This window comes from Dama dama, chromosome 7 (assembly GCF_033118175.1).
Source record: "Dama dama isolate Ldn47 chromosome 7, ASM3311817v1, whole genome shotgun sequence".
Taxonomy (NCBI): Eukaryota; Metazoa; Chordata; class Mammalia; order Artiodactyla; family Cervidae; genus Dama; species Dama dama.
In genome coordinates, this window is record NC_083687.1 from 10951892 (window position 1) to 10970380 (window position 18489).

The following is an 18489-nucleotide window of genomic DNA, read 5'->3' on the forward strand; positions in this document are numbered from 1 at the left end:
ACCTACCAAGTGTCTCTTTAAGCATCTAACCCCCCTTACTTCAGGTTTCAAGAATGCAGGAAACCTTTTTTGTTCATTGTTCTACCCTAAAAGTTTGGACTAGTTCCCGGTACACAGTAGGCCTTCAATAAATATGGAATAAATGACTGAATGCTTTCTCCCTACAGCACCTCTGGGATTGTGTTCCTCTAGATGTCTCTGCCCAGGAAATTCTCTGGGGCAATGACTATGACTTGTCTTATTCATCTTTATCCCTGTCACTCATCCTTCTGCTTAATAACCACTTAGTGAAAGAGGAAAGAAAGGAAGTCAATTTGGGGCATGTGCAATCCAGAAAGAATGGAGGTGGGGGTCAGTGGGTAGAGTTATTTGGATTTCAAGGGTGTGGGTAATCCCGGAGAGGAACAAGCTACTATATTTGCCTACAAATTTATTTACGCCTGCCTCCTTTCAGAGGGTTTGAGGTGGCTTACAAAAACACACAGACATAACACAAGGTAACAAGTCGGTGAAGTCAGGATGAGGAGGAAATAAGAGTAGGAAAAATAAGATCAAGTCAGCTCGTTTAGAAGTGGGCCAAAAAGTTGGCCAAGTTTTCCCACAGCCCTGTCGAGGCGGAAGGCTCTCTTCCTTTTCCCCACCTCCCTCCCTCTCAGGGGCCACCACTGGCCGCCCAGGCCAGGGAGAGCGGCCTCGAGGTTAGCGGCGCCGAGGGGAGGGGTCTGGAAGGGCGGCTAGCCTGGGAGCTCGGGCTTAGAAGCCTGGGCTGCCTTATGGGTCGGGGCAGACCGGCTCTGGGGGAGCTCTCCCAGGCCCAGGTGTGGGCGCCCGGGGGGCCGGCAGGGGCCTGTGACCCAGGCGGGTAGGGTAAGGGCTGAAGGTTCGCTCTTCCACTCAACGCTGCATAAGTTCTCGAGCTGGCAACTCAAGGCCCTCCAGCCAAATGGACTCGCGGCCTACTAAGCGCTGGCTTGGCGCGCCGGGCACAAAGACGGAAGGAGCTGCGCGCCTTCCACCCCGCCCCACCCCCACCCCCGCTCCACACAAAGGGGCAGGCCGCCCCTCCCCCAGCCTCGCCCTCGCCTTCCCCCTCCACCCTCCTCTCCCTCAGGCCGCCCTTCGGTGACTTCCTCTCCCCTCCCGGGGCAGCCCAGGGACTTCTCAGGAACAGCCTTCCACCTGGGCGCGGGGCGGGGGGCGGGCGCGCGGAGGGCGGCCTCCCGGCCCGCTCCCCGCCCCGGCCCGCGCCCTCCTCCCTGAGCCCGCTGCACTGGCCCCTGCGCCTTCCCGCCCAGGCGTCCCCGCCCCCACCCGGCCGAGCACGTGCTGCCCCCGGCCCGGCCCTGCCCCCCACCCCCACCGGAAACATTCCTGAGACATTCCTGAAACGAGGAGGCCCGGCCCCTCCGGTTCCCCACCCCGCCTCCACTCTGGGCGCAGGGTTTTCCAGGCGTCCCCCCCACCCGCCCCCACCCTCCAGCGCCGGTTCGCCCCTGAGGAGGGGGCTGAGCCGGGGCCTCCGCCGACCCCGGAGGAAGGAGAGTATAGAGCAACATGAGTCACAGCCGTGTGTCACTGGGCCACACTGCGAGTCCCTGCATCACGGAGAGATGGGGAAGGCCGCCTCGGGGACCACGGGCGAGGAAGTGCGCCCGAGAAGGCCCCAGGCCCGGCCTGCAGGGCGCGCCCCTGACAGCGCCCTTTCTCCCACCACCGCCCTCCCCGCCATCTTCCCGCTTGGGCTGCCTTCTCGTTCGCGCAATAGGTCTTTGTGGCGCCAGGCGTGGCGGGTACAGCGTGCGCAGACTCATTCCTTGCCCTCAGAGTGCTTCCAGGCGACCACCGGCTCACGCTTTATTTAAAAAAAAAAAAAAAGTCACAGCGGAAGGGGCCAGGGCACCCACTGGGACCGTTGGTCTCCACATCATCCGGGTCATTTAAAAGGAATGCGCCCTCCCCTCAGGTTTACCTTTAGAGGAGCCAATCGTTGGCCTCGCGTGGAGGCCGCACCTTGATTATAGTTCACTCGGACCCACTAAATCTAAACTCTGGATCTCACAAGTTTCACATTCGAGTTTCACAAGACCTTACATTTCACCAGTCAGCCACACATGGGTTGGCACCGAAATGCACACGCTGACACCTGTCCGCCCAAGGGAAACTCTAAGGAGCCGCGTTATCTAGGCGGAGGGGGCGGCGGGTAGGCCGCGGGACTCTCCAACCGGCGCCCGCGCAGACCCCCGCAGGCACCGGCGCCCGCGCACATTCACGCGCCCGCGGGCACCAGGCCTAACGCCCGGAAGGCCCAAGAGGCGTCTCTCCCGCGGGCCCACTCCACGCAGAGAGGACGCCTGCCCTCTGGGAAGGGCTTCCTGGCGACCCCTCTCATTAGCTCCCCACGTCTGCCAGCCTGGGACTGCGGGGAGGGGGCCGCGGCCTCTGGGCCCCGGCCCGGCCCCCCTGCGCGCCCGCCCCCAGACGCCAGTCTCCGCACGGCCCTCGCCGTCGTCAGCACCCACCCGCGCGGCGGCGGCGGCGGGCGGCCGCCCTTTTAAATCCCCAGGCTCATTTGCATGGCCCCGCCCCCCCGGTGACACGGCTGGCGCGGGCGGGCCCGTCCCCCCTGCCCCTGGGTCGCTCTTTTTAAGCTCCCCTGAGCCGGGGCTGCGCTCCTCTAATTGGGACTCCGAGCCCGGGCTATTTCTGGCCCTGGCGCGGCTCCAAGAAGGCGTGAGTTCGCGGCCCCTCCGGTGGCTCCTTTTTTTTTTTTTTTTTAATATCTATCATTTAAATAAATTATTTATTTATTGAGGCCGCGCACGGGCCGTGCCTAGCTTCCTGCCCCTCGCCATCCTTCGGGGGAGGTGGAATATTTTTGTGCCCCCCCCCCCCCCGGCCTGGATGTGACATATAAATACCCCGCGGGGGCCAGGGCGGCGAGCACGCGGCGGCGGCGGCGGCGGCCTCTGAGCGCTTCTGCTCTCTCTCCCGGTTTCAGATCCGCATTTGCTACCAGCGGCGGCGGCGGCGGCGGCGGAGCCAGGCCGGTCCTCAGCGCCCAGCACCGTCGCTCCCGGCAGCTCGGAGCGCGCACCGCAGGCCGGCAGCCGAGCTCGCGGTGAGTCCGTCCCGGGGCCGGCGGCGGAGGGGGGCGCCCGCGCCGCGGCCGCACGCCGCCCCCTCCTGCAAGCCGCCCCGGGGCTGCAGCGCGCGCCTCCGGCTTTATTCCCAGGCCGGGGCTGCGCGAGCCGCCGGCGGGGGAGGGCCGCGCGGCGCGGGGGGCGGGCGGCGGGGCCCGGCGGCGCGGGGAGGGCGCCCGCACTCCTGCCCCCGCGCCGCGGGCGCCGTGCGGGGGGCGGGGACCCGGGAGAAGCGCGCGGTGGGGGAGGGGGCGCGCGGCTGCGGCGAGCGCGAGTCGTGCACCCGGCGGCTCTCGGTGCACCTCGCGCGGCCGCCGCTCCCGCCCGAGCCCGAGCCCGAGCCCGGGCCTGTGCCGTGGGGGCGGGGAGAGGGGCAGGCTGGGGCGCGGCGGGAGAGCCGGGGGCCCGGCGGCCCCGCAGCCTGGGGAAGTTCTCTAAGTGGGGGGGTGGGGTGGGCGGGAACCCCGCAATTCGGCCTGAACTCCGGGCTCGGCCTTTCATCCGGGCGTTCGCTCCGCAGCCGAGGCCGACTCCCTGGCCTGGGTTTGGGGCTTCACCCCGACCCCACCTCTGGCCCAGCCTGCGCCTCTTCAGCCCCCGGGGCCCGGCCTGCCCTCCGCCCCCACAAACTGGTTTCTCTGCTTTGCTGGGCTCTGTTGGAACTAGTCCCTTTGACTCCCCGTTTCATTTTTTTTTCAACTGGGGCTTTTATTTTGCGGGGAGGGCGCGGAGGGAGGCGGCTTTCTTCCTCTCCCCCGCGCGCGCCAGGTTTCCTGCCCCAAGGCGGGCTTGGGTGCCCCCTCTGGCAGGAAGTGGGGCCGGGTGCACCCTCGTGGCGGTGCATGCGGTCGGGGTGCACCGGTTTCCCGCGCCTGCTCCCGCGGCCTGCGCCCCTCCCCCCGCGCGCTCCGGCCACTCGTCCCTCCGGCCGACCTGCAACGGCCGGGCGCAGACACTTGCAGAGTCACTCTGGGCCCGGGTCTGGAGTAGGGGCGACAGGGGCTTAACCAGTCCCTAGGCGGGTAAGGAAACTGGCGGGCGAGAAGGGTCGCCAGGAACCCACTCCAACTTGCTCTGTGACCTTGGGCACCTCATCAACCCTTCCTCTAGGCTACTTTTTTGGAGGAAACGAGGCAGTCCCATGGTGATTTTCTAGAGTCATGACCACGGATTATCTTAGCGTTTGTGGAGCCCACATTGTGTGGAGGGGACTAGTCTGAGGCCCGAAAAGGCTTATTACCGACGATAGGATTGAAGTTGGGCCTCAAACGTGGCTTCACCAAGCCAGGCCTCCCTGATGTTCAGAAACAGGTGGAAGAGACAAGCATTTGTTGGTCTCACCAGAGAGGGCCTCAGGCCTTAATGCAGTTCATGGAGGCCTGGATCTGGGGTGGGGTGAGCGGATTAAAGGGTCCCCAGCAGCAAGAAGTGGGGGAAACACCAGACGCACTCAACAGGGTCCCCAGGAAGGCTGGGCTGGGCTGGGCCTTCTGGGATTAGGGGCTGGCTTTGCCCGACTAGAACCCCCTCTCTGAGGGGGCCTCCAGCAAACCTCATGTGAGGTCAGCGCTCATTTAGCTGATTAATTTTGATGTTTAGTTTTGAAGGGGGATCTGTGGTGTAATGTAAGATTCTAATCACTGCCTGTAATTACAGAGCAGGCCAAGCCACTAATGATGGAGCAGGATAAATCACCAACCACCTTGTTTAAAAGGGTCTTCAAGTCTGAAATATTATGAAATGGAATAATTACCAGACGAAGTCTCGCCGTCTGGAGCATTTCAATACTTGAGGATCAGGGGCCTCAGGCCCCTCTTAACAATCAGAAGTTTGCAAAAAAAAAAACCAGGCTTTCCTCTCTTTGGGTTAAAATTGGAAATAGTCTGAATCTGAAAAGGGAGAGTCGTTTTCAAATGTTCCAGTTCTCATTTTGATTGGAATGAACCTTTCTGTTGTTTAAGTGTTTTTAATTTTTACCTGGTTTGATTCTTGCTGCAGTCTGCAGATGTAGGCAAGACAGGTGGAGGAGCATCATTACCCCAGTTTTATAGGTTGAGGGGCTTTTCCGGAAGTGGAGCCACTTGGGCCCACCCTTTGCCAAGGGCAGCCTCCCAGGACAAATCTGTCTGTAACTTGGGGATAATAACTGGGAGGATAGGAGTGGGGGTCCCTTGCTGCCCTTTCTCAGCCTCTGGAAGAGTCTCCCAAACACAGGTGCAGGTGCCCCTTGCAGAGAGCGGTTTGACATGAATTCTGTATTTGTAGGACTGATTAAGCCCAGACAGTTTTCTTAAGAAGAGGGAATATGCTAGAAAAGGACCAGGGCGCTTTGAGGATCAGCCCTCCTAGGGCTTCAGGGGGTCAGCTAGCATCTTCTCCCTCTCAGTTGGAGAAGTTCCTGCCCCTCGTGTGAGGAAGCATCAAAGAGAAGGATCCCATCTGACTCCAGGTGGGTGGGCGCAGGCTGGGGGGAAGAGGAGACTTCCCTTTCAGCTCTGGGTGGTTTCTTTTCCTCCCCGTACCTAACCCACTGCAGTTTTAGCCCCCATTTCCCAAATTGTCCGCATCTTTGACCCTCCAAGGTTTAACCCAGGGAGAGGGAAGCAGAGAGAAATGGTGGGGCCCTGGGCAGTGTTATGGACAAGGTGGCCAGGGACTGATGGCATGGCTGCCAGATAGATGTGCAGGGCTCATTTTCTGCTCACCTTTCCTCCCTTGTTCCCCGCGAGCTACCCAGGCTTGGCTTGCTTTTAAAAGAGAAGGGGCAGCACGGTGGACGGGAGGGCCCTGGCAATCTGAGGACCATCTCACCCACACCTCAGCCAGGGCGGCCTCACCCACGGCCAGGTCTGGGCTGGCTCCGCTCTTGAGCCTGGCCAAGAGTGGGGGTGGCAGGGCAACAAAGAGCCCTTCTGAGCGGGAGATAAGGCGCTGATTAGGGCCAACGGCCCAGCCCCACCCTGCGGCCTGCACGCTGGGCTGGGCAGGCAACCCTAGGCCAGGGTGGGAGTCCTGGGGATCCCTGGGAGCAGGCAGTTTCCTGCCGGGCGTTTCTCGGGCGGGAGTGGTGAGGGTTTGGAGGTGGCTAACGCAAGAAGTTTCGTCTGAAACACTTTTCCCGCCTCCCAGCATCCCAGCCGTCGCTCCTCACCTGCTCTGCTGACGAGGGAAGATGAGCGAGTCGAGCTCGAAGTCCAGCCAGCCCCTGGCCTCCAAGCAGGAAAAGGACGGTGCTGAGAAGCGAGGGCGGGGCCGGCCTCGCAAGCAGCCTCCGGTGAGTCCTGGGACTGCGCTGGTAGGGAGTCAGGTGGGTGTCCAAACCTTCGCCTCGGTTTACCTCTTTGGGCTAGGGAGGTGCCCGGCATCTTGGCAGGTGAAAACAGGACTGGCAGGGTGAGGCATCATTCCTATATACATGTGTTCTCCCCACACACGGCGTCCCTGGTGCCCGAGACCCCAGGAGAGAAGTGTGGCCCAAGGGAGCGCCGAACCTGGGTCAGAACGTTCAAGCCAGGAGTGAGCCTGTAGTCATGCAGGCCGGAGCTTACACTGGTAAACCATTCACCCTTTATTTCCAGTCCATTGTGGACCAGTGAATTGAAGTGTGGTGGCTCAGTGGTAAAGAATCTATCTGCCTGCCAAGCAGGAGATGCAGGTTCGATCCCTGGGTCAGGAAGATCCCCTGGAGGAGTAAACGGCAACTCACTCCAGTATTCTTGCCCGGGAAATCCCATGGACAGAGGAGCCTAGCAGGCTACAGTCCTTGGAGTCTTTAAAGAGTTGGACGTGACTTGGCGACTAAACAACAATAAAGATGAATTATAGAAACATGAACGTTTACATGTGTAAGCCCAGCAGTGCGCATGATGGCACTCTGTTAACTTACTTAATAGTTACTATCCGTTTCTGTAGTTCTTCATCCTGGGGCAGTAGTAGTTTGTGGGCCAGCATCTGTTCGTGGGCTTCCTTGAGTGACCCTGCATTGGACTTTGCCTGGTTCTGTGAAAGCCCAGAAAGTTTAAAACGTTGGGGAGTTGGTGGCAGACCCCTGGTTCCGGGCGCCCCAGGGAGCTTGACCAGTCAGGCTGTGTGGGCCACCTATTATGTGGTGGAGACCTTGGTCTCTCTCTCAGAGGCAGCTGTGGGTGAAGCCCCGTTCCTTCCCTTTCCTGGGGGAGAGACAGGGAAAGGAACTGAAGCTGATCCTCGTCCAGCAGGCACCCCCGCCCCCCGCCCCCATTGGGGATCTCTGAACTCACTCTTCAGGAGCTGTGAGGAGTCTCACGGGCAGTGGAATTCATCTGCTGCTTTCAGAGCCCTGTTCACGTGTGGAAAAGTCGCCCCCTTAGTCCGATTCCTTTTGCCTCCCCCTGCCGCCTGTGGGCTTCTCGGTGAGGGGTGTCAGAGAAGGGGTGTGGGGTTACTGGGCAATGAACAGCCCACGAGCAGCCGCCCTGGGAAACCACCACTGATGGGCCTTTATTGTCCGGCTTCTGTGCATAATATAGTAGCTTTTTATTCAGTCTCACGCTTATTAAAGTTTCAGTGGCCCAAATGGCAGGGGTCTCTGGGGTTCGAAGATGTGGACATAACTCCTCCCTAGGAGGTAACCTGGAGGGAGTCTGGTTTGCAGGTAGAGCTGGAAGCTCCCTCTAGGGGAAGGGGGCATCCTTTCCCCTCTTCTGCATCCGTGCCTTCTGGCGGGGGTGGGGGTGGGGTGGGCAGTGATCACAGCCCAATGCTGGAGACTTGTCCTGTCTTCATTAAGCGTCTGGCCCAAGATCCGAGAGCTGGTCAGAGGCCGAGCTGGGGTGTGGACAGAGCGGCCTTGTGTCTTTCTGCCCCCATGACACCCTTCCCAGAGGCCTTCTGGTGTCTTTGCTGTCACAAAGAAGCTAGCAGAAAGGCTTTGCAAAAGAGTCAGGTGGAGAACCTGAATCCCAAGGGTCACCTGCCAGGGTTCCTGTGGATTCCGGAGGTGGGGCAGACCGCTGCTGGGCTGGGGCAGAGGGCTCTGTCCTGAAGAGGGCGGGGCAGGGGCTTCCGCATCTTCCCATCTTCCCATCTGTCTTTACAGAAGGAGCCCAGCGAAGTGCCAACACCTAAGAGACCTCGGGGCCGACCGAAGGGGAGCAAAAACAAGGGTGCCGCCAAGACCCGGGTGAGGCCTGCGGGGGGCCCTTGGCCCTAACAGCAGCCGTGGGAGGCCTGGTCTTTTCCTCATTCTCTGCACCTGCTTCTGGCATATGGGTGGTGATGGGCCTTGGCCCGCTCAGGAAAGTCAGGTGTCGAGCATGTTTCCTGGTCTGCAGAGGCAAGCTGGGAGGGAGGAGCAAGGGGGCAACTCCGCCCTGGGCTGAGACTGTCACCTTCTCTGCGGGAGGTCCCCTGGCTCCTGCAGGAACGAGGAGGGAGGCCAGATTCACAGTGGCATCAGCCTTTCAGAGAAGTTGTTTTGTTTTTTATTTTATTTTTTCTAAGACACGACTCATATCCTCTTGAGTCATGGGTGGAGGAGGGAGTGGGGGGGCGCGTGTGTGTATGTTGGGGTGGGGGGGCTGTGTGGCTGGCCAGTCATCACCAGCTGGACTCGGGTGGGCCCGCCAGGGTGGGAGTCCCAGGCCGCCATGAGCCGGTGAAGGTGGGTCCACCCCTCCCTGCTCTTCCCTCACCACCCGGGGCACTGGTTATGGGGTGGGCTCCGTCAGGGACATTTTTGACTTAGTGGATCTTTTCTCTGACCATCTAGAAAACCACCACAACTCCAGGGAGAAAACCAAGGGGCAGACCCAAAAAACTGGTAGGTGATTGGGGCAGAGGCAGCTCAGTTCTTCTGGGGAGACTGTTAGAGAGTGAGTGATGCTCCATCCTCTGCGCCCACAGAGGAGACAGCTCTCCCTGACCTGCAGGGCCGGCAGCGCTGTGACTTCACATTTTCACCCAGGCCTGGGGAGGGGAAGGGGTTTGTCCAGGGCCCCCACACTCCTGGCCCTCAGCCCAGGGCTTCTGAAAAGCTGTGTCCATGAGAAGTGCGGGGTCCCGGGTACAAACCAGGCCAGGCTCCCTGCCCTGCCTTACTGGGGGTGGTTCTTATCTTTTCCTTCCCCTGCTTCTGGTTCACCTTGAGGTCACATGGTATCGTTACCCACCCACCCCACCCCACCCCCGCCCATTGTAGTAATGGAGGAGGAGAGGGAGGTTTAAGCAGCAGCAGTAGAGGAGCTCAACTCTGGGAGGGGGGTGGGTCACAGCCCGTTGGGTGGGAGCTGAGGCTCGATGCCCTGTGGACGCTGCTCCTCACGGGGGCCCCACCCCCGTCTGGGTCCCCAGACAGCTGGGAGCGGCGGCCAGCGGGCTGAGCCCAGAGATCTTCCGGGGCGCCGCTGCAGTCGGGGCCCTCCCACCCTGTCCTCCCCACAACCTGTCCTTCCCGCAGCTCGTTCCTCGAGCTGTGTGAGCTGAGCCACCACCGGCTGAGGGGGGCTTGGGGTGCTGGCAGGGCCCCAAGAGTGAGTAACAGGAAACGGGTTGTTTTGGAGTTTGTGCCTGGCACGGGGGCCCTGTGTGGTGTCCCGACATTCCCGCCCAGTGAGTGAGCCCCGGCCGGCACACACTTCCCCTTGCTCCCCGCCCTGGCCTGGGGTCAGCCTGCGGCCGTGGCCCCTCCACCGCCCAGCAGCTGCCCCTGCAGGCCGCTGAGGCCACCTGGTTCCCACCTGGTCCCCCGGGGAGGGGGCTCAGCAGCCTGCAGCCACCCCTGCCCTCCCCTCTCCTCTCCCTGGCCGCCATCTCCCTCCCCAGAACCAGGCATTTCCTCACCAACAGGAGCCCAGGCGTGCCCTGGGCTCTGCCAGGAGCCCCCTGCCCCCCTGGGCCTGGGGGCTGAGGGGCCTGGCTATGTGTGAGAGCAGCGTGTGTGCGGTTTTTTTTTTTTCCCTCCCTTTAAATTCTTCCTTTTTTATGAATGAAACTGGGCCGTAGAGGTTGCTGAGTCACCCACACACTCAGCCCTGACTCATCCCCCTTCTGGAGAGGCCAGGCGTGCAGGGGGGGCGGGTGGGGGCGAGCTTGGCCTCTGGGGGCGGCAGCGGAGGAGGGGGCGGGCCTGGCATGCTCCTGATGTCCCTGCCCGCCCCGCAGGAGAAGGAGGAAGAGGAGGGCATCTCGCAGGAGTCCTCAGAGGAGGAGCAGTGACCGCCGCCCGCTCCCTCCAGAGGAGCAGTTTCCTTCTGGGACTGGACAGCTCCGCTCTGCTCCCGCCCCCCCAGGCCCTCCCCGCCCCCCACCTGCACCCTCCCCTCCACACTACACCGCACACCAGCCGCTGCAGGGTCCCTGGGCCTGAGTGGGGAGCTGCTCCCTTTGATTTCAGGTCCCAGCGACCCCTCACCTACCTGCCACATCCACCCTCCCAGACAAAGCTGATTTCCACTTAGCCGCTCCCGCGCTGCCGCACCCCTGCTCCCTGTGTGGTGGGGGCCTTGCTGGCTGGGCTCTCGGTTTGGGGATCCCCTCTGCCTCTCCCCTCTGGCTTCCCATTAAGGGGCCTCGGAGGGCTCCCCTGGCCTTAAAAGGGGCCCAAGCCCCATCTCATCGTCTCATTCGGACACGCCCCACTCCACTGTACTAGCGGCAGCAGGTGCGGCCACTGGAGAGGGGTGACTGCCCAGAGATGACCCCCACCATCCCCGACCGACCTGTGTCTCTCCGGGGGTGGCTCACACCCCCTCTCCTTCCCGCCTTGCCTCGTCCCCACACTCGGTGGGGCCACCCTCTTGGGGGCTCAGGAAGGAAGGTAGGAATGTAAGCCCCCTCCCAGCTCTAGGCAGGCTCCAGCCCACCTTGCCCTCACCCGGGAATCCCGTTGCAATGATGGAAAGAGTCCCTTTTATCCAGGTGAGGCCCAGGAGGCCTGGGCTCCCTGCAGCAGCCACTTGTGGCGAGCTGGAGCCACTCCCCACCCCGTCTGCTTCCGCTCCAGGCCTCAGTTTCCCCTCCTTCCTTGCCTCGGGGCACTAATAACAAGGAGCTAGTCTTGCCCACTCCCGCCCTCCTGCTCCTCCCCACCCCCCAAGGTTCTGGTTCCATCTTTCCTCTGTTCACAAACTACCTCTGGACAGTTGTGTTGTTTTTTGTTAAATGTTTCATTCTTAGACATCCGTCATTGCTGCTGCTACCAGCGCCAAATGTCCATCCTCATTGCCTCCTGTTCTGCCCACGTCCCCCTCCTCCAAGAAGCTCTTAGGGGAAGGGGCCTGGAGCAAAGCAGGCTGGGTACAGACTCCCCCAGTCCCAGGGAAGGTGGGGTCCTGCCCCTAGGATGCTGCAGCAGAGAGGGGGGGGCCCATGTTGACTGTCAGGTGTAGGGGCCACCTTCTCCACCTGTTCTGTCAGGGAGGAGGTAGCCATTATTTGTCCCAGCCTGGGGCTCCCCTCTGGTTTCCTATTTGCAGTTACTTGAATAAAAAAATATCCTTTTCTGGACTGAGTCTTTTCTGTGGTGGGTGCCTGGAATAGGGAAGGGTAGAAACCAAGGCTCTCTAGTGAGTGAGTGAAAAAGAGAAAGCACAAGAGGTAAGCCCCTCTAGAAGACATCAACTACACCCCTAGCCACAAAACATTTTATTTACAAAATATATATACTGAATATACATTAGGCCCTGTCACCATGGGAACCGCTCCAAAGCTAAGCCTGGGAGGGCAAATCCCTACCTGCTAATTCCAGCCACCCTTTTACCCCAGGAAGAAACATCCTCATTAGTTCCTGGGAGTGGGTGATAGGTAGGCTCACCCCACAAAGGACTGAAGGCCTAGGACTGAGTGAGGAGGTGGGTCCGTGGAGGCTGGCGGCTCTGCGGGGCTTAGGAGCCGGGCTGGAGGGAAGGGTGCTGGGGGAGCAGCAGACTGCGGGGCCCTGGATGATCAGGACCCCGTGGTTGCGGGGAGGGGCGGGGTCAGAGGGCTCAGGTCACGTCTTGACATCCAGCAAGGGCATCCGCTTGTGCTGGTAGCCACTCTGCCAGCCGTGGACCACCTGTGGCAGGGGAGACCAGGCCACAGCACAGCTTGGAGGGAGGGGCCTGACTGGCCCCGGCGGAAGCGGGTTCTGGCTTTAGGGCTGTGAGGAGAGCAGGCCCACCCCTGCTGGTTCTCTGTCCCCCCGAGTGCTCACCTTGGGGTCCCCCACGTCTGAGAGCAGCTCCTGCTCGGCTTCGTGCAGCTCCTCGGCAGGGTCGTAGCTGTACATGGGGAGCAGGTGATGGCGAAGCCGGTCCACCCTGGGGGGGCACGGGGGTGCTCAGCCACGGCCCCCCACCTCCCTGCTCAGCCGTTTCCCCTGACAGGGCACCTCCAGCGGGTGCCGTTCAGGGTATGCTAGAGCTCTAAGGACACACGTCTGGGTAGGAAAAAAGCTAACTGGCATGCAGGGAACTCCAGGTTTGTCTAAGAATGACTGAGGGGGGCGTCTCAGATCGTATGGGAAGGACTCTTAAGCAGAATGCAGCGGGGGTGGCACTCAGGGCGGGGACACTCACCGTTTTCTCTTCTGGATGTACATCACCTGTAACAGAGACACAGCACTGCGGAGGCGGCTGAGCCCAGGATGGCCCACGGGGGGACAGGGACCCACCTCCACACCCTCCTCTCCCGTGACAGATGCTGTGTACAGGCTGGTCCGGGCCCACGCGCCCCTGCCTTAGCCAGAGTGTTGGGGGGGGGGGGGGTGTACGTGTGTGGAGGCTTCTTACCACAGCCACCACCACCCCGACCAGGGTGATGAGGAAGAAGGGCCCCAACACATAGCCCACCATGGAGTCGCTGTTGGCCTGCGGGGCATTGGGCACTGTGGTATTACTCATGACATCGGCAGCCGGAGGGCCGGGTAGTCAGCATGGGCAGTACTGCCTCGGGAGGGCGCCTCCCCTGGGCTCCCTGAAGAGGAGGAAAGTGAAAGTGAAGGTGAAAGTCGCTCAGTCATGTCCGACTCTTTGCGAACCCATGGTCTGTATAGTCCATGGAATTCTCCAGGCCAGAATACTGGAGTGGGTAGCCGTTCCCTTCTCCAGGGGATCTTCCCAACCCAGGGATCAAACCCAGGTCTCCCGCATTGCGGGCAGATTCTTTACCAACTGAGCTATGAGGGAAGCCCGAAGAGGGGAAAGGAAGTTGTCAATTCCACCCAGGGTGACAGCCAGGCTCTGGATCCCTCCCTGAGATAGTAATAATACATGAAAACTAAGGTCAAGTCCGGAAAGGGGATGGGGTGTCTTCCAGGTCAGTGTGCTGGGCTGAACCCTCCAGTGACTCTCAGCAAATCCTGGGGGTGAAGGGCACGGAGGGGAGGCCAGACCCAGGGCCGAGTGCTGCCCAGGGTGGGGCTGTCACTCAGGTGCTGGTGCTGGCCAAACATTTGCAGATACTAGTTACTGAAGGAAGGTTAGGTGGAGGTCCCCAGCTCCTGCCCCCTCCTCCTGAAGCACTGGGCTGCCAGAAGCTATCCACTGAAGCAAAATGGAGAGATTAGGTTAAAATATGGGGTCCTCACTGCAGTCAAGGGGTGAGGCAGGAGCATCTCCCCCCTACCCCCAGCCTCGATCCTAGTCCAGTGCCCACACTTCAGGCTATAGGTCCCAGGCCTTCGTTGTCCCTGGTGTCACTCCAGACATAGAACCTGGGCACCGTCTCCCTCATTGGTCTTGTGCCAGGGTGGACACCAGTGGGCAGGGCTGGGCTGCATCTGCGAGGTGATGTCACCTCCCCCTGGTCCTCACTCGGGGCTCCGCCCGGGTCCCTCCCCTCCTGGTCTGGGATGACAGGCGGAAGTGGAGAGGGTCAGCTCCCATGACAGATGCAAGGAGATTCTTCACGGGTGGCTGCACGCAGATGCCCCGAGGTCCGTGACCCCGGTTCGCCTGGGTTTCCATCGGAGATTAAGGGTTGAGCCGCCTGTCTCGGTGCCCATGGGGGCTCCGGACTCTCCCAATCGCACGCCCGTCCCGTGGTCGAGGGGACATTCCGAGGTAGGGAGGGTGACAGGCCGACCCTAGGATGCGGACCAGCAAGGGAGAGCGGGAGGTAGTTCCCATGGCGCTGGGAGGCTCAGGCCAGGGGAGGAGAACGTGAGGGGGGCGCAGAGCGACCCGAGTATCCTGGAATCCCGACACCCCGAGGCGTGGACTTGTACCGGCGCTCTGCAGCCCATGCAACCCGGCCATGCCTTACCTCCCGCCGCTGCAGCCCGGAAAGGAACGCCCTCGTTTGGCTCCCAGGCCCCGGAAGAGCCAGCAGGCGCGTGATCAAAGGACCCGGGGAAACGGGCGGGGCCGCGGTATCGGGGTGCAGCCAATCCGATGGCCGCAGGCAGCCGGCCCCGGAGACTGCCGGAGCCGCCAATCCGGAGGCGGAGACAGCCGGGGCTGCAGCGCCCACGCCGCGGCGGCAGGGGGCAGCCGCGGGCTGCGCGGCGGCGCGGGGCGGGGCGGGGCGTGCGGCTTCCCGGCGTCCCGCGGGGCAGCCCCGGGGCGGCCGCGCTCCGGAGCTCCCGTGCAGGGCCGGGGCGTGGCGCGCGCGCCCCTCGCCCTGCTGGTAGGATCTGGGTGCTGCTCTAATGTGCATCGCAGGCCCCGTGGGGCCTCCGTTAATGTCTGTGGAGCCCTCTAGGTCTCCTCGCGGCGTGACTGCCCGTCTGTGCTGTGCACGGAGTGTGTAAGTGGGCCTAGGTTAGCCCCTGCCCGGCCTCGAACCTCGCGCCCAGCCACCCTCCCTCCCTGCGCCTTACTTATTACTCTTCGTGTTGGTAAAACAGGCTGCTGCAGGCAGCAAACGATGGCATGAGTGGGGCCTAGCACACACATAGCATGCCCTGAATTTTAAATTTCCCTGTTAACCTCTTTCCGGTTTTCTGGGGCACAAAAAAAAAAAAAAAAGGGACAAGTGGAGTGATGTCCCTCTGCGTCACAATAGGTTTGCCAAGTGGGTCGAAGCTTCCGTGGGCTGATCATTAAAATGTCACACACTTAACTGGGGAAATTTGAGTAAGATCGGTGAATTTTAGCAATGTCAGTATCCTAATAGTGATGTTATAGTTTTGCAGAAGTTAGCATTGGGGGAAGCTAGGCCAAGTGTAGAAGGGCTCTATCTCCCTTATTTCTTACAACCGTAGGTAAACCTACAGTTCTCTCTCCCTCATCAGAATCACATGCAATTGGGAAAACTCAAGATTGGCGGGTAATAGAAAACACCCAGAACATAAAAGTTGTGGCAGCTGAACTAGGTTGAGATCCTCCTAGGTCCTCAGGGCGGTGTGCCTCCCCCTATTCTTTTTTTGACAGTCGGAGGATGCACACTGGGTCTTAGTTCCTCCACCAGTGATGGAACCTGTGCCGCTGGCTGTGGAAGCAGAGAGTCCTAACCACTGGACTGCCAGGGAATTCCCTGGGTCACCCTGTTCTTGCCAGGGACAGCCAATGGCCCAGATGTGGTTGAGCTGCTTGGTCTGGTCAGGCCTCAGTCTTCTCAAGTCCTTCCAGAAGTGGTTAGATGAGAGCAGATCTGGTGCAGAGATGACCAGTTTAGGAACCAGAAGACCGGTGGAAGCTCGCCTCTTGCCTCCAGATACCACCATCTGACTGTGATGGAGAATCAGATAAAGGGAAAGAATGAGAGAAAAGCTTGGGTCTGAAACCTCCAGGCAAATTTCCTGGTATTCTCCAGGTTTTGGGTCTGGAGAGTAGGGAGACCGCCCATCAGGCTTCTGTTAGGAGGGCAGAGGGAGGAGGCACCTCCCCAGGCAGGGCCTCCCCCACCTTCCAGGGAAGTAGGGATCAAGCAGTGGTTTTAGAACCCAGGGGCCCTTGGCTGCCCACACACTCAACCTTTGTTCCCATTCTCAGTATTTCCAACCACACATCTTGAGAGTCTAGTGGTCCTAGGAGCAGCCCTAGTGGTTGCATTAGCTAGACTAGTGTGTGGAAAGGCATGGGGTCTTTATTCCTAGGACAGAACACCATTCCAAGGTAGGCAGGGCAGGTGGGATGACCTCAGTTTACAAAGGAGCAAGCCGAGGTTCTGCGTGGTGTGATGACCTCCCAAGGCCCTTGGTGTGATCCGCAAGGGGAAAGCAGAGTGGGCCCCAGTGGGGGGGGCCCTCTTCCTGGACAGCTCTGTGCTGGCAGCTGCTCTGGGATTGTGTGTGAGGCCTGGTTTGTTCCTGTGATGAGATGAACTGTGGTGGGTTAAATCCATATAATGTAAACCATAAAATTAATCATTTTTATTAATATTAATAAGTTAATAAGCCAACAAAACAGATAAAATACAATTAAAAATTCTCAAGTAATCCAAAAGAAGGCAGAAAAAGAGGAAAGGGTAACAAAGAACAGATGAGAGAACCAGAAAACAAATAGGATGATAAACTGAAACCTAACTCTGTCAATCACAGTAAAGGTAAATGGTCTAAACAGCACAGTTAAGGTACTTCCTTGGTAATCCAGTGATTTAAACTCCCCACGTCCACCCCAGGGGACATGAGCTTGACCCCTGGTCAAGGAACTAATATCCTGCATGCCACGAATAGCCAAAAAATAATAAAATGAACAACCCAATGAAAAGGCTGAGATTGTCAGAATGGATAAAAAAGTAAGACCCAATTATATGCTGCCCGTAAGAAATGTACTTTGACTACAAAGACTCTAACAGGATAAAAGCGAAAAGACACACCTTGTTTATGCTTGTCAAAAGAAAGCTGGGAGGGTTGTAATAAAATCAGATAAATTTGATTGCAGAGCAGAAAATATTACCAGAGATTAAAAAAAAGGTCAATTCATAATGACATGATTAATTGAGGATAGACCAATTCTAAATGTTCACGTGCCCAATAAGACAACTTCAAAATACATGAAACAAAAATGGATACAACTGTAAGAAAAAACAATCACAGTTTTAGTCAAAGATTTCAATACTACTGTGAATAATTGATAAAACAAGCAGAAAAATAATCAGCCAGAATTAAACTGGAACAACACTATCAACCAACTTGACATTTATAGAATATTGACATTTACAGAATATTCCACATAACACTAGGAGGATACATAGTCTTAAGATCATATTCTTGACCATAAAACAAGTCTCGATAAAACGGATTCAAGTCATACAAAATATGTTTTCTGATCACAGTGGAATTATATTAGAAATCGTTAACAAAAAGATCCTTGTAAAATTCATAAATACTTAGAAAATGAATAACACACCTCTGGATCAAAGAATAATTAGGAACTATTTTGAGCTAAATGGAAATGCAATGTATCAGAATTTGTGGGACATCTCTATTAGAGACAGAAATCTCTAGCACTAAATATCTATTTAAAAAAAGATGTCAATGACCTCAGCTTCCACCTGAAACCAAAGTATACAGAAGAAAATAGCAAAGATCAGTGCAGAAATCCTGGAGAAGGCAATGGCACCCCACTCCAGTACTCTTGCCTGGAAACCCCCATGGACGGTAGAGCCTGGTAGGCTGCAGTCCATGGAGTCGCTAAGAGTCGGACACAACTGAGCGACTTCCCTTTCACTTTTCACTTTCATGCACTGGAGAAGGAAATGGCAACCCACTCCACTGTTCTTGCCTGGAGAATCCTAGGGACGGGGGAGCCTGGTGGGCTGCTGTCTATGGGGTCGCACAGAGTCGGATACAACTGAAGCGACTTAGCAGCAGCAGCAGTGCAGAAATCCATGAAATAGAAAACAGAAAAACAGAGAATCGATGAAACCGAAAGCTGCTTCTTGAGAAAATCAAGATTGATAAACCTCTAGCCAGACTGGTCAGGAAAAAAGAAAATACAAATCACCAGTATTAGGAATGAAAGATTCTACATCACAACAGATTCTACAGATCATAAAAAAATAATAAGGGAATATTGGGAACAACATTTTGCAAATAAATTCAGTAACTTAGCTGAAATGGAAAATACATGGAAACAAAGACAAATTATCAAAGCACACTTAAGAGATAGATAAATGTATAGGACTTTAGGTTGAATTTATACCATCTTAACTTCAATGGCATACATTAACTCCTCCTATTCAATTCCACGTCCCCCTTTAAGTTGGTATTGTTACAAATACATCTTTATATATTGCATGCATATTAACACATTCATAATTATGGTTTTATGCATCTATCTTTTAAACCATATACGAATTAAAGAGGAGTTACATACCCAAAATACAATAATACTTTGTAGTTACCTTTATCAGTGAACTTTTTTTCTTTATATGACTTTGAGTTATCCAGTGACTTTTGGTTTTACTCAGAATGACTCCCCTCGGGCTTCCCAGGTGGCTTATT

General features: G+C 57.9%; 2 protein-coding genes across 7 annotated transcripts; one reads left to right on the forward strand and one right to left on the reverse strand.

The window, feature by feature from the left end:
- Nucleotides 1-2620: 2620 nt before the first annotated feature.
- On the forward strand, nt 2621-11624 carry HMGA1 (high mobility group AT-hook 1). Of its 3 annotated transcripts, XM_061146465.1 has the most exons (7): nt 2621-2730; nt 2999-3118; nt 5527-5589; nt 6270-6447; nt 8218-8301; nt 8890-8940; nt 10281-11624. In XM_061146465.1, exons 4-7 carry the CDS (start codon nt 6313-6315, stop codon nt 10332-10334), a joined length of 324 nt encoding a protein of 107 aa, XP_061002448.1. In that variant the 5' UTR covers nt 2621-2730; nt 2999-3118; nt 5527-5589; nt 6270-6312; the 3' UTR covers nt 10335-11624. The 3 variants fall into 3 exon arrangements, with proteins under 3 accessions (XP_061002448.1, XP_061002447.1, XP_061002449.1); XM_061146464.1 differs by lacking the exon at nt 5527-5589; XM_061146466.1 differs by lacking the exon at nt 5527-5589 and having other exon boundaries at nt 6270-6414.
- A 123-nt stretch (nt 11625-11747) lies between these two features.
- On the reverse strand, nt 11748-14451 carry SMIM29 (small integral membrane protein 29). Of its 4 annotated transcripts, none has more exons than XM_061146469.1 (6): nt 14364-14405; nt 13913-14184; nt 12950-13073; nt 12677-12702; nt 12313-12418; nt 11748-12174 (listed from the first exon to the last, which is right to left on the reverse strand). In XM_061146469.1, exons 3-6 carry the CDS (start codon nt 12998-13000, stop codon nt 12109-12111), a joined length of 249 nt encoding a protein of 82 aa, XP_061002452.1. In that variant the 5' UTR covers nt 13001-13073; nt 13913-14184; nt 14364-14405; the 3' UTR covers nt 11748-12108. The 4 variants fall into 4 exon arrangements, with proteins under 4 accessions (XP_061002452.1, XP_061002451.1, XP_061002453.1 ...); XM_061146468.1 differs by having other exon boundaries at nt 12890-13073; nt 14364-14387; XM_061146470.1 differs by lacking the exon at nt 13913-14184 and having other exon boundaries at nt 14364-14451.
- Nucleotides 14452-18489: the final 4038 nt, after the last annotated feature.

Excerpts from the sequence above, each read along its gene's own strand:
- SMIM29 (XM_061146467.1), bottom strand. The coding sequence starts at position 13,000 with ATGAGTAATACCACAGTGCCCAATGCCCCGCAGGCCAACAGCGACTCC. Across the intron at positions 12,703-12,889 it reads TCGGGGTGGTGGTGGCTGTG|GTGATGTACATCCAGAAGAG; the intron begins GTAAGAAGCCTC and ends TCTCTGTTACAG. Across the intron at positions 12,175-12,312 it reads CAGACGTGGGGGACCCCAAG|GTGGTCCACGGCTGGCAGAG; the intron begins GTGAGCACTCGG and ends CCCCTGCCACAG.
- HMGA1 (XM_061146465.1), top strand. The coding sequence starts at position 6,313 with ATGAGCGAGTCGAGCTCGAAGTCCAGCCAGCCCCTGGCCTCCAAGCAG. Across the intron at positions 6,448-8,217 it reads CTGCGCTGGTAGGGAGTCAG|AAGGAGCCCAGCGAAGTGCC; the intron begins GTGGGTGTCCAA and ends CTGTCTTTACAG. Across the intron at positions 8,941-10,280 it reads GGGGCAGACCCAAAAAACTG|GAGAAGGAGGAAGAGGAGGG; the intron begins GTAGGTGATTGG and ends CCCGCCCCGCAG.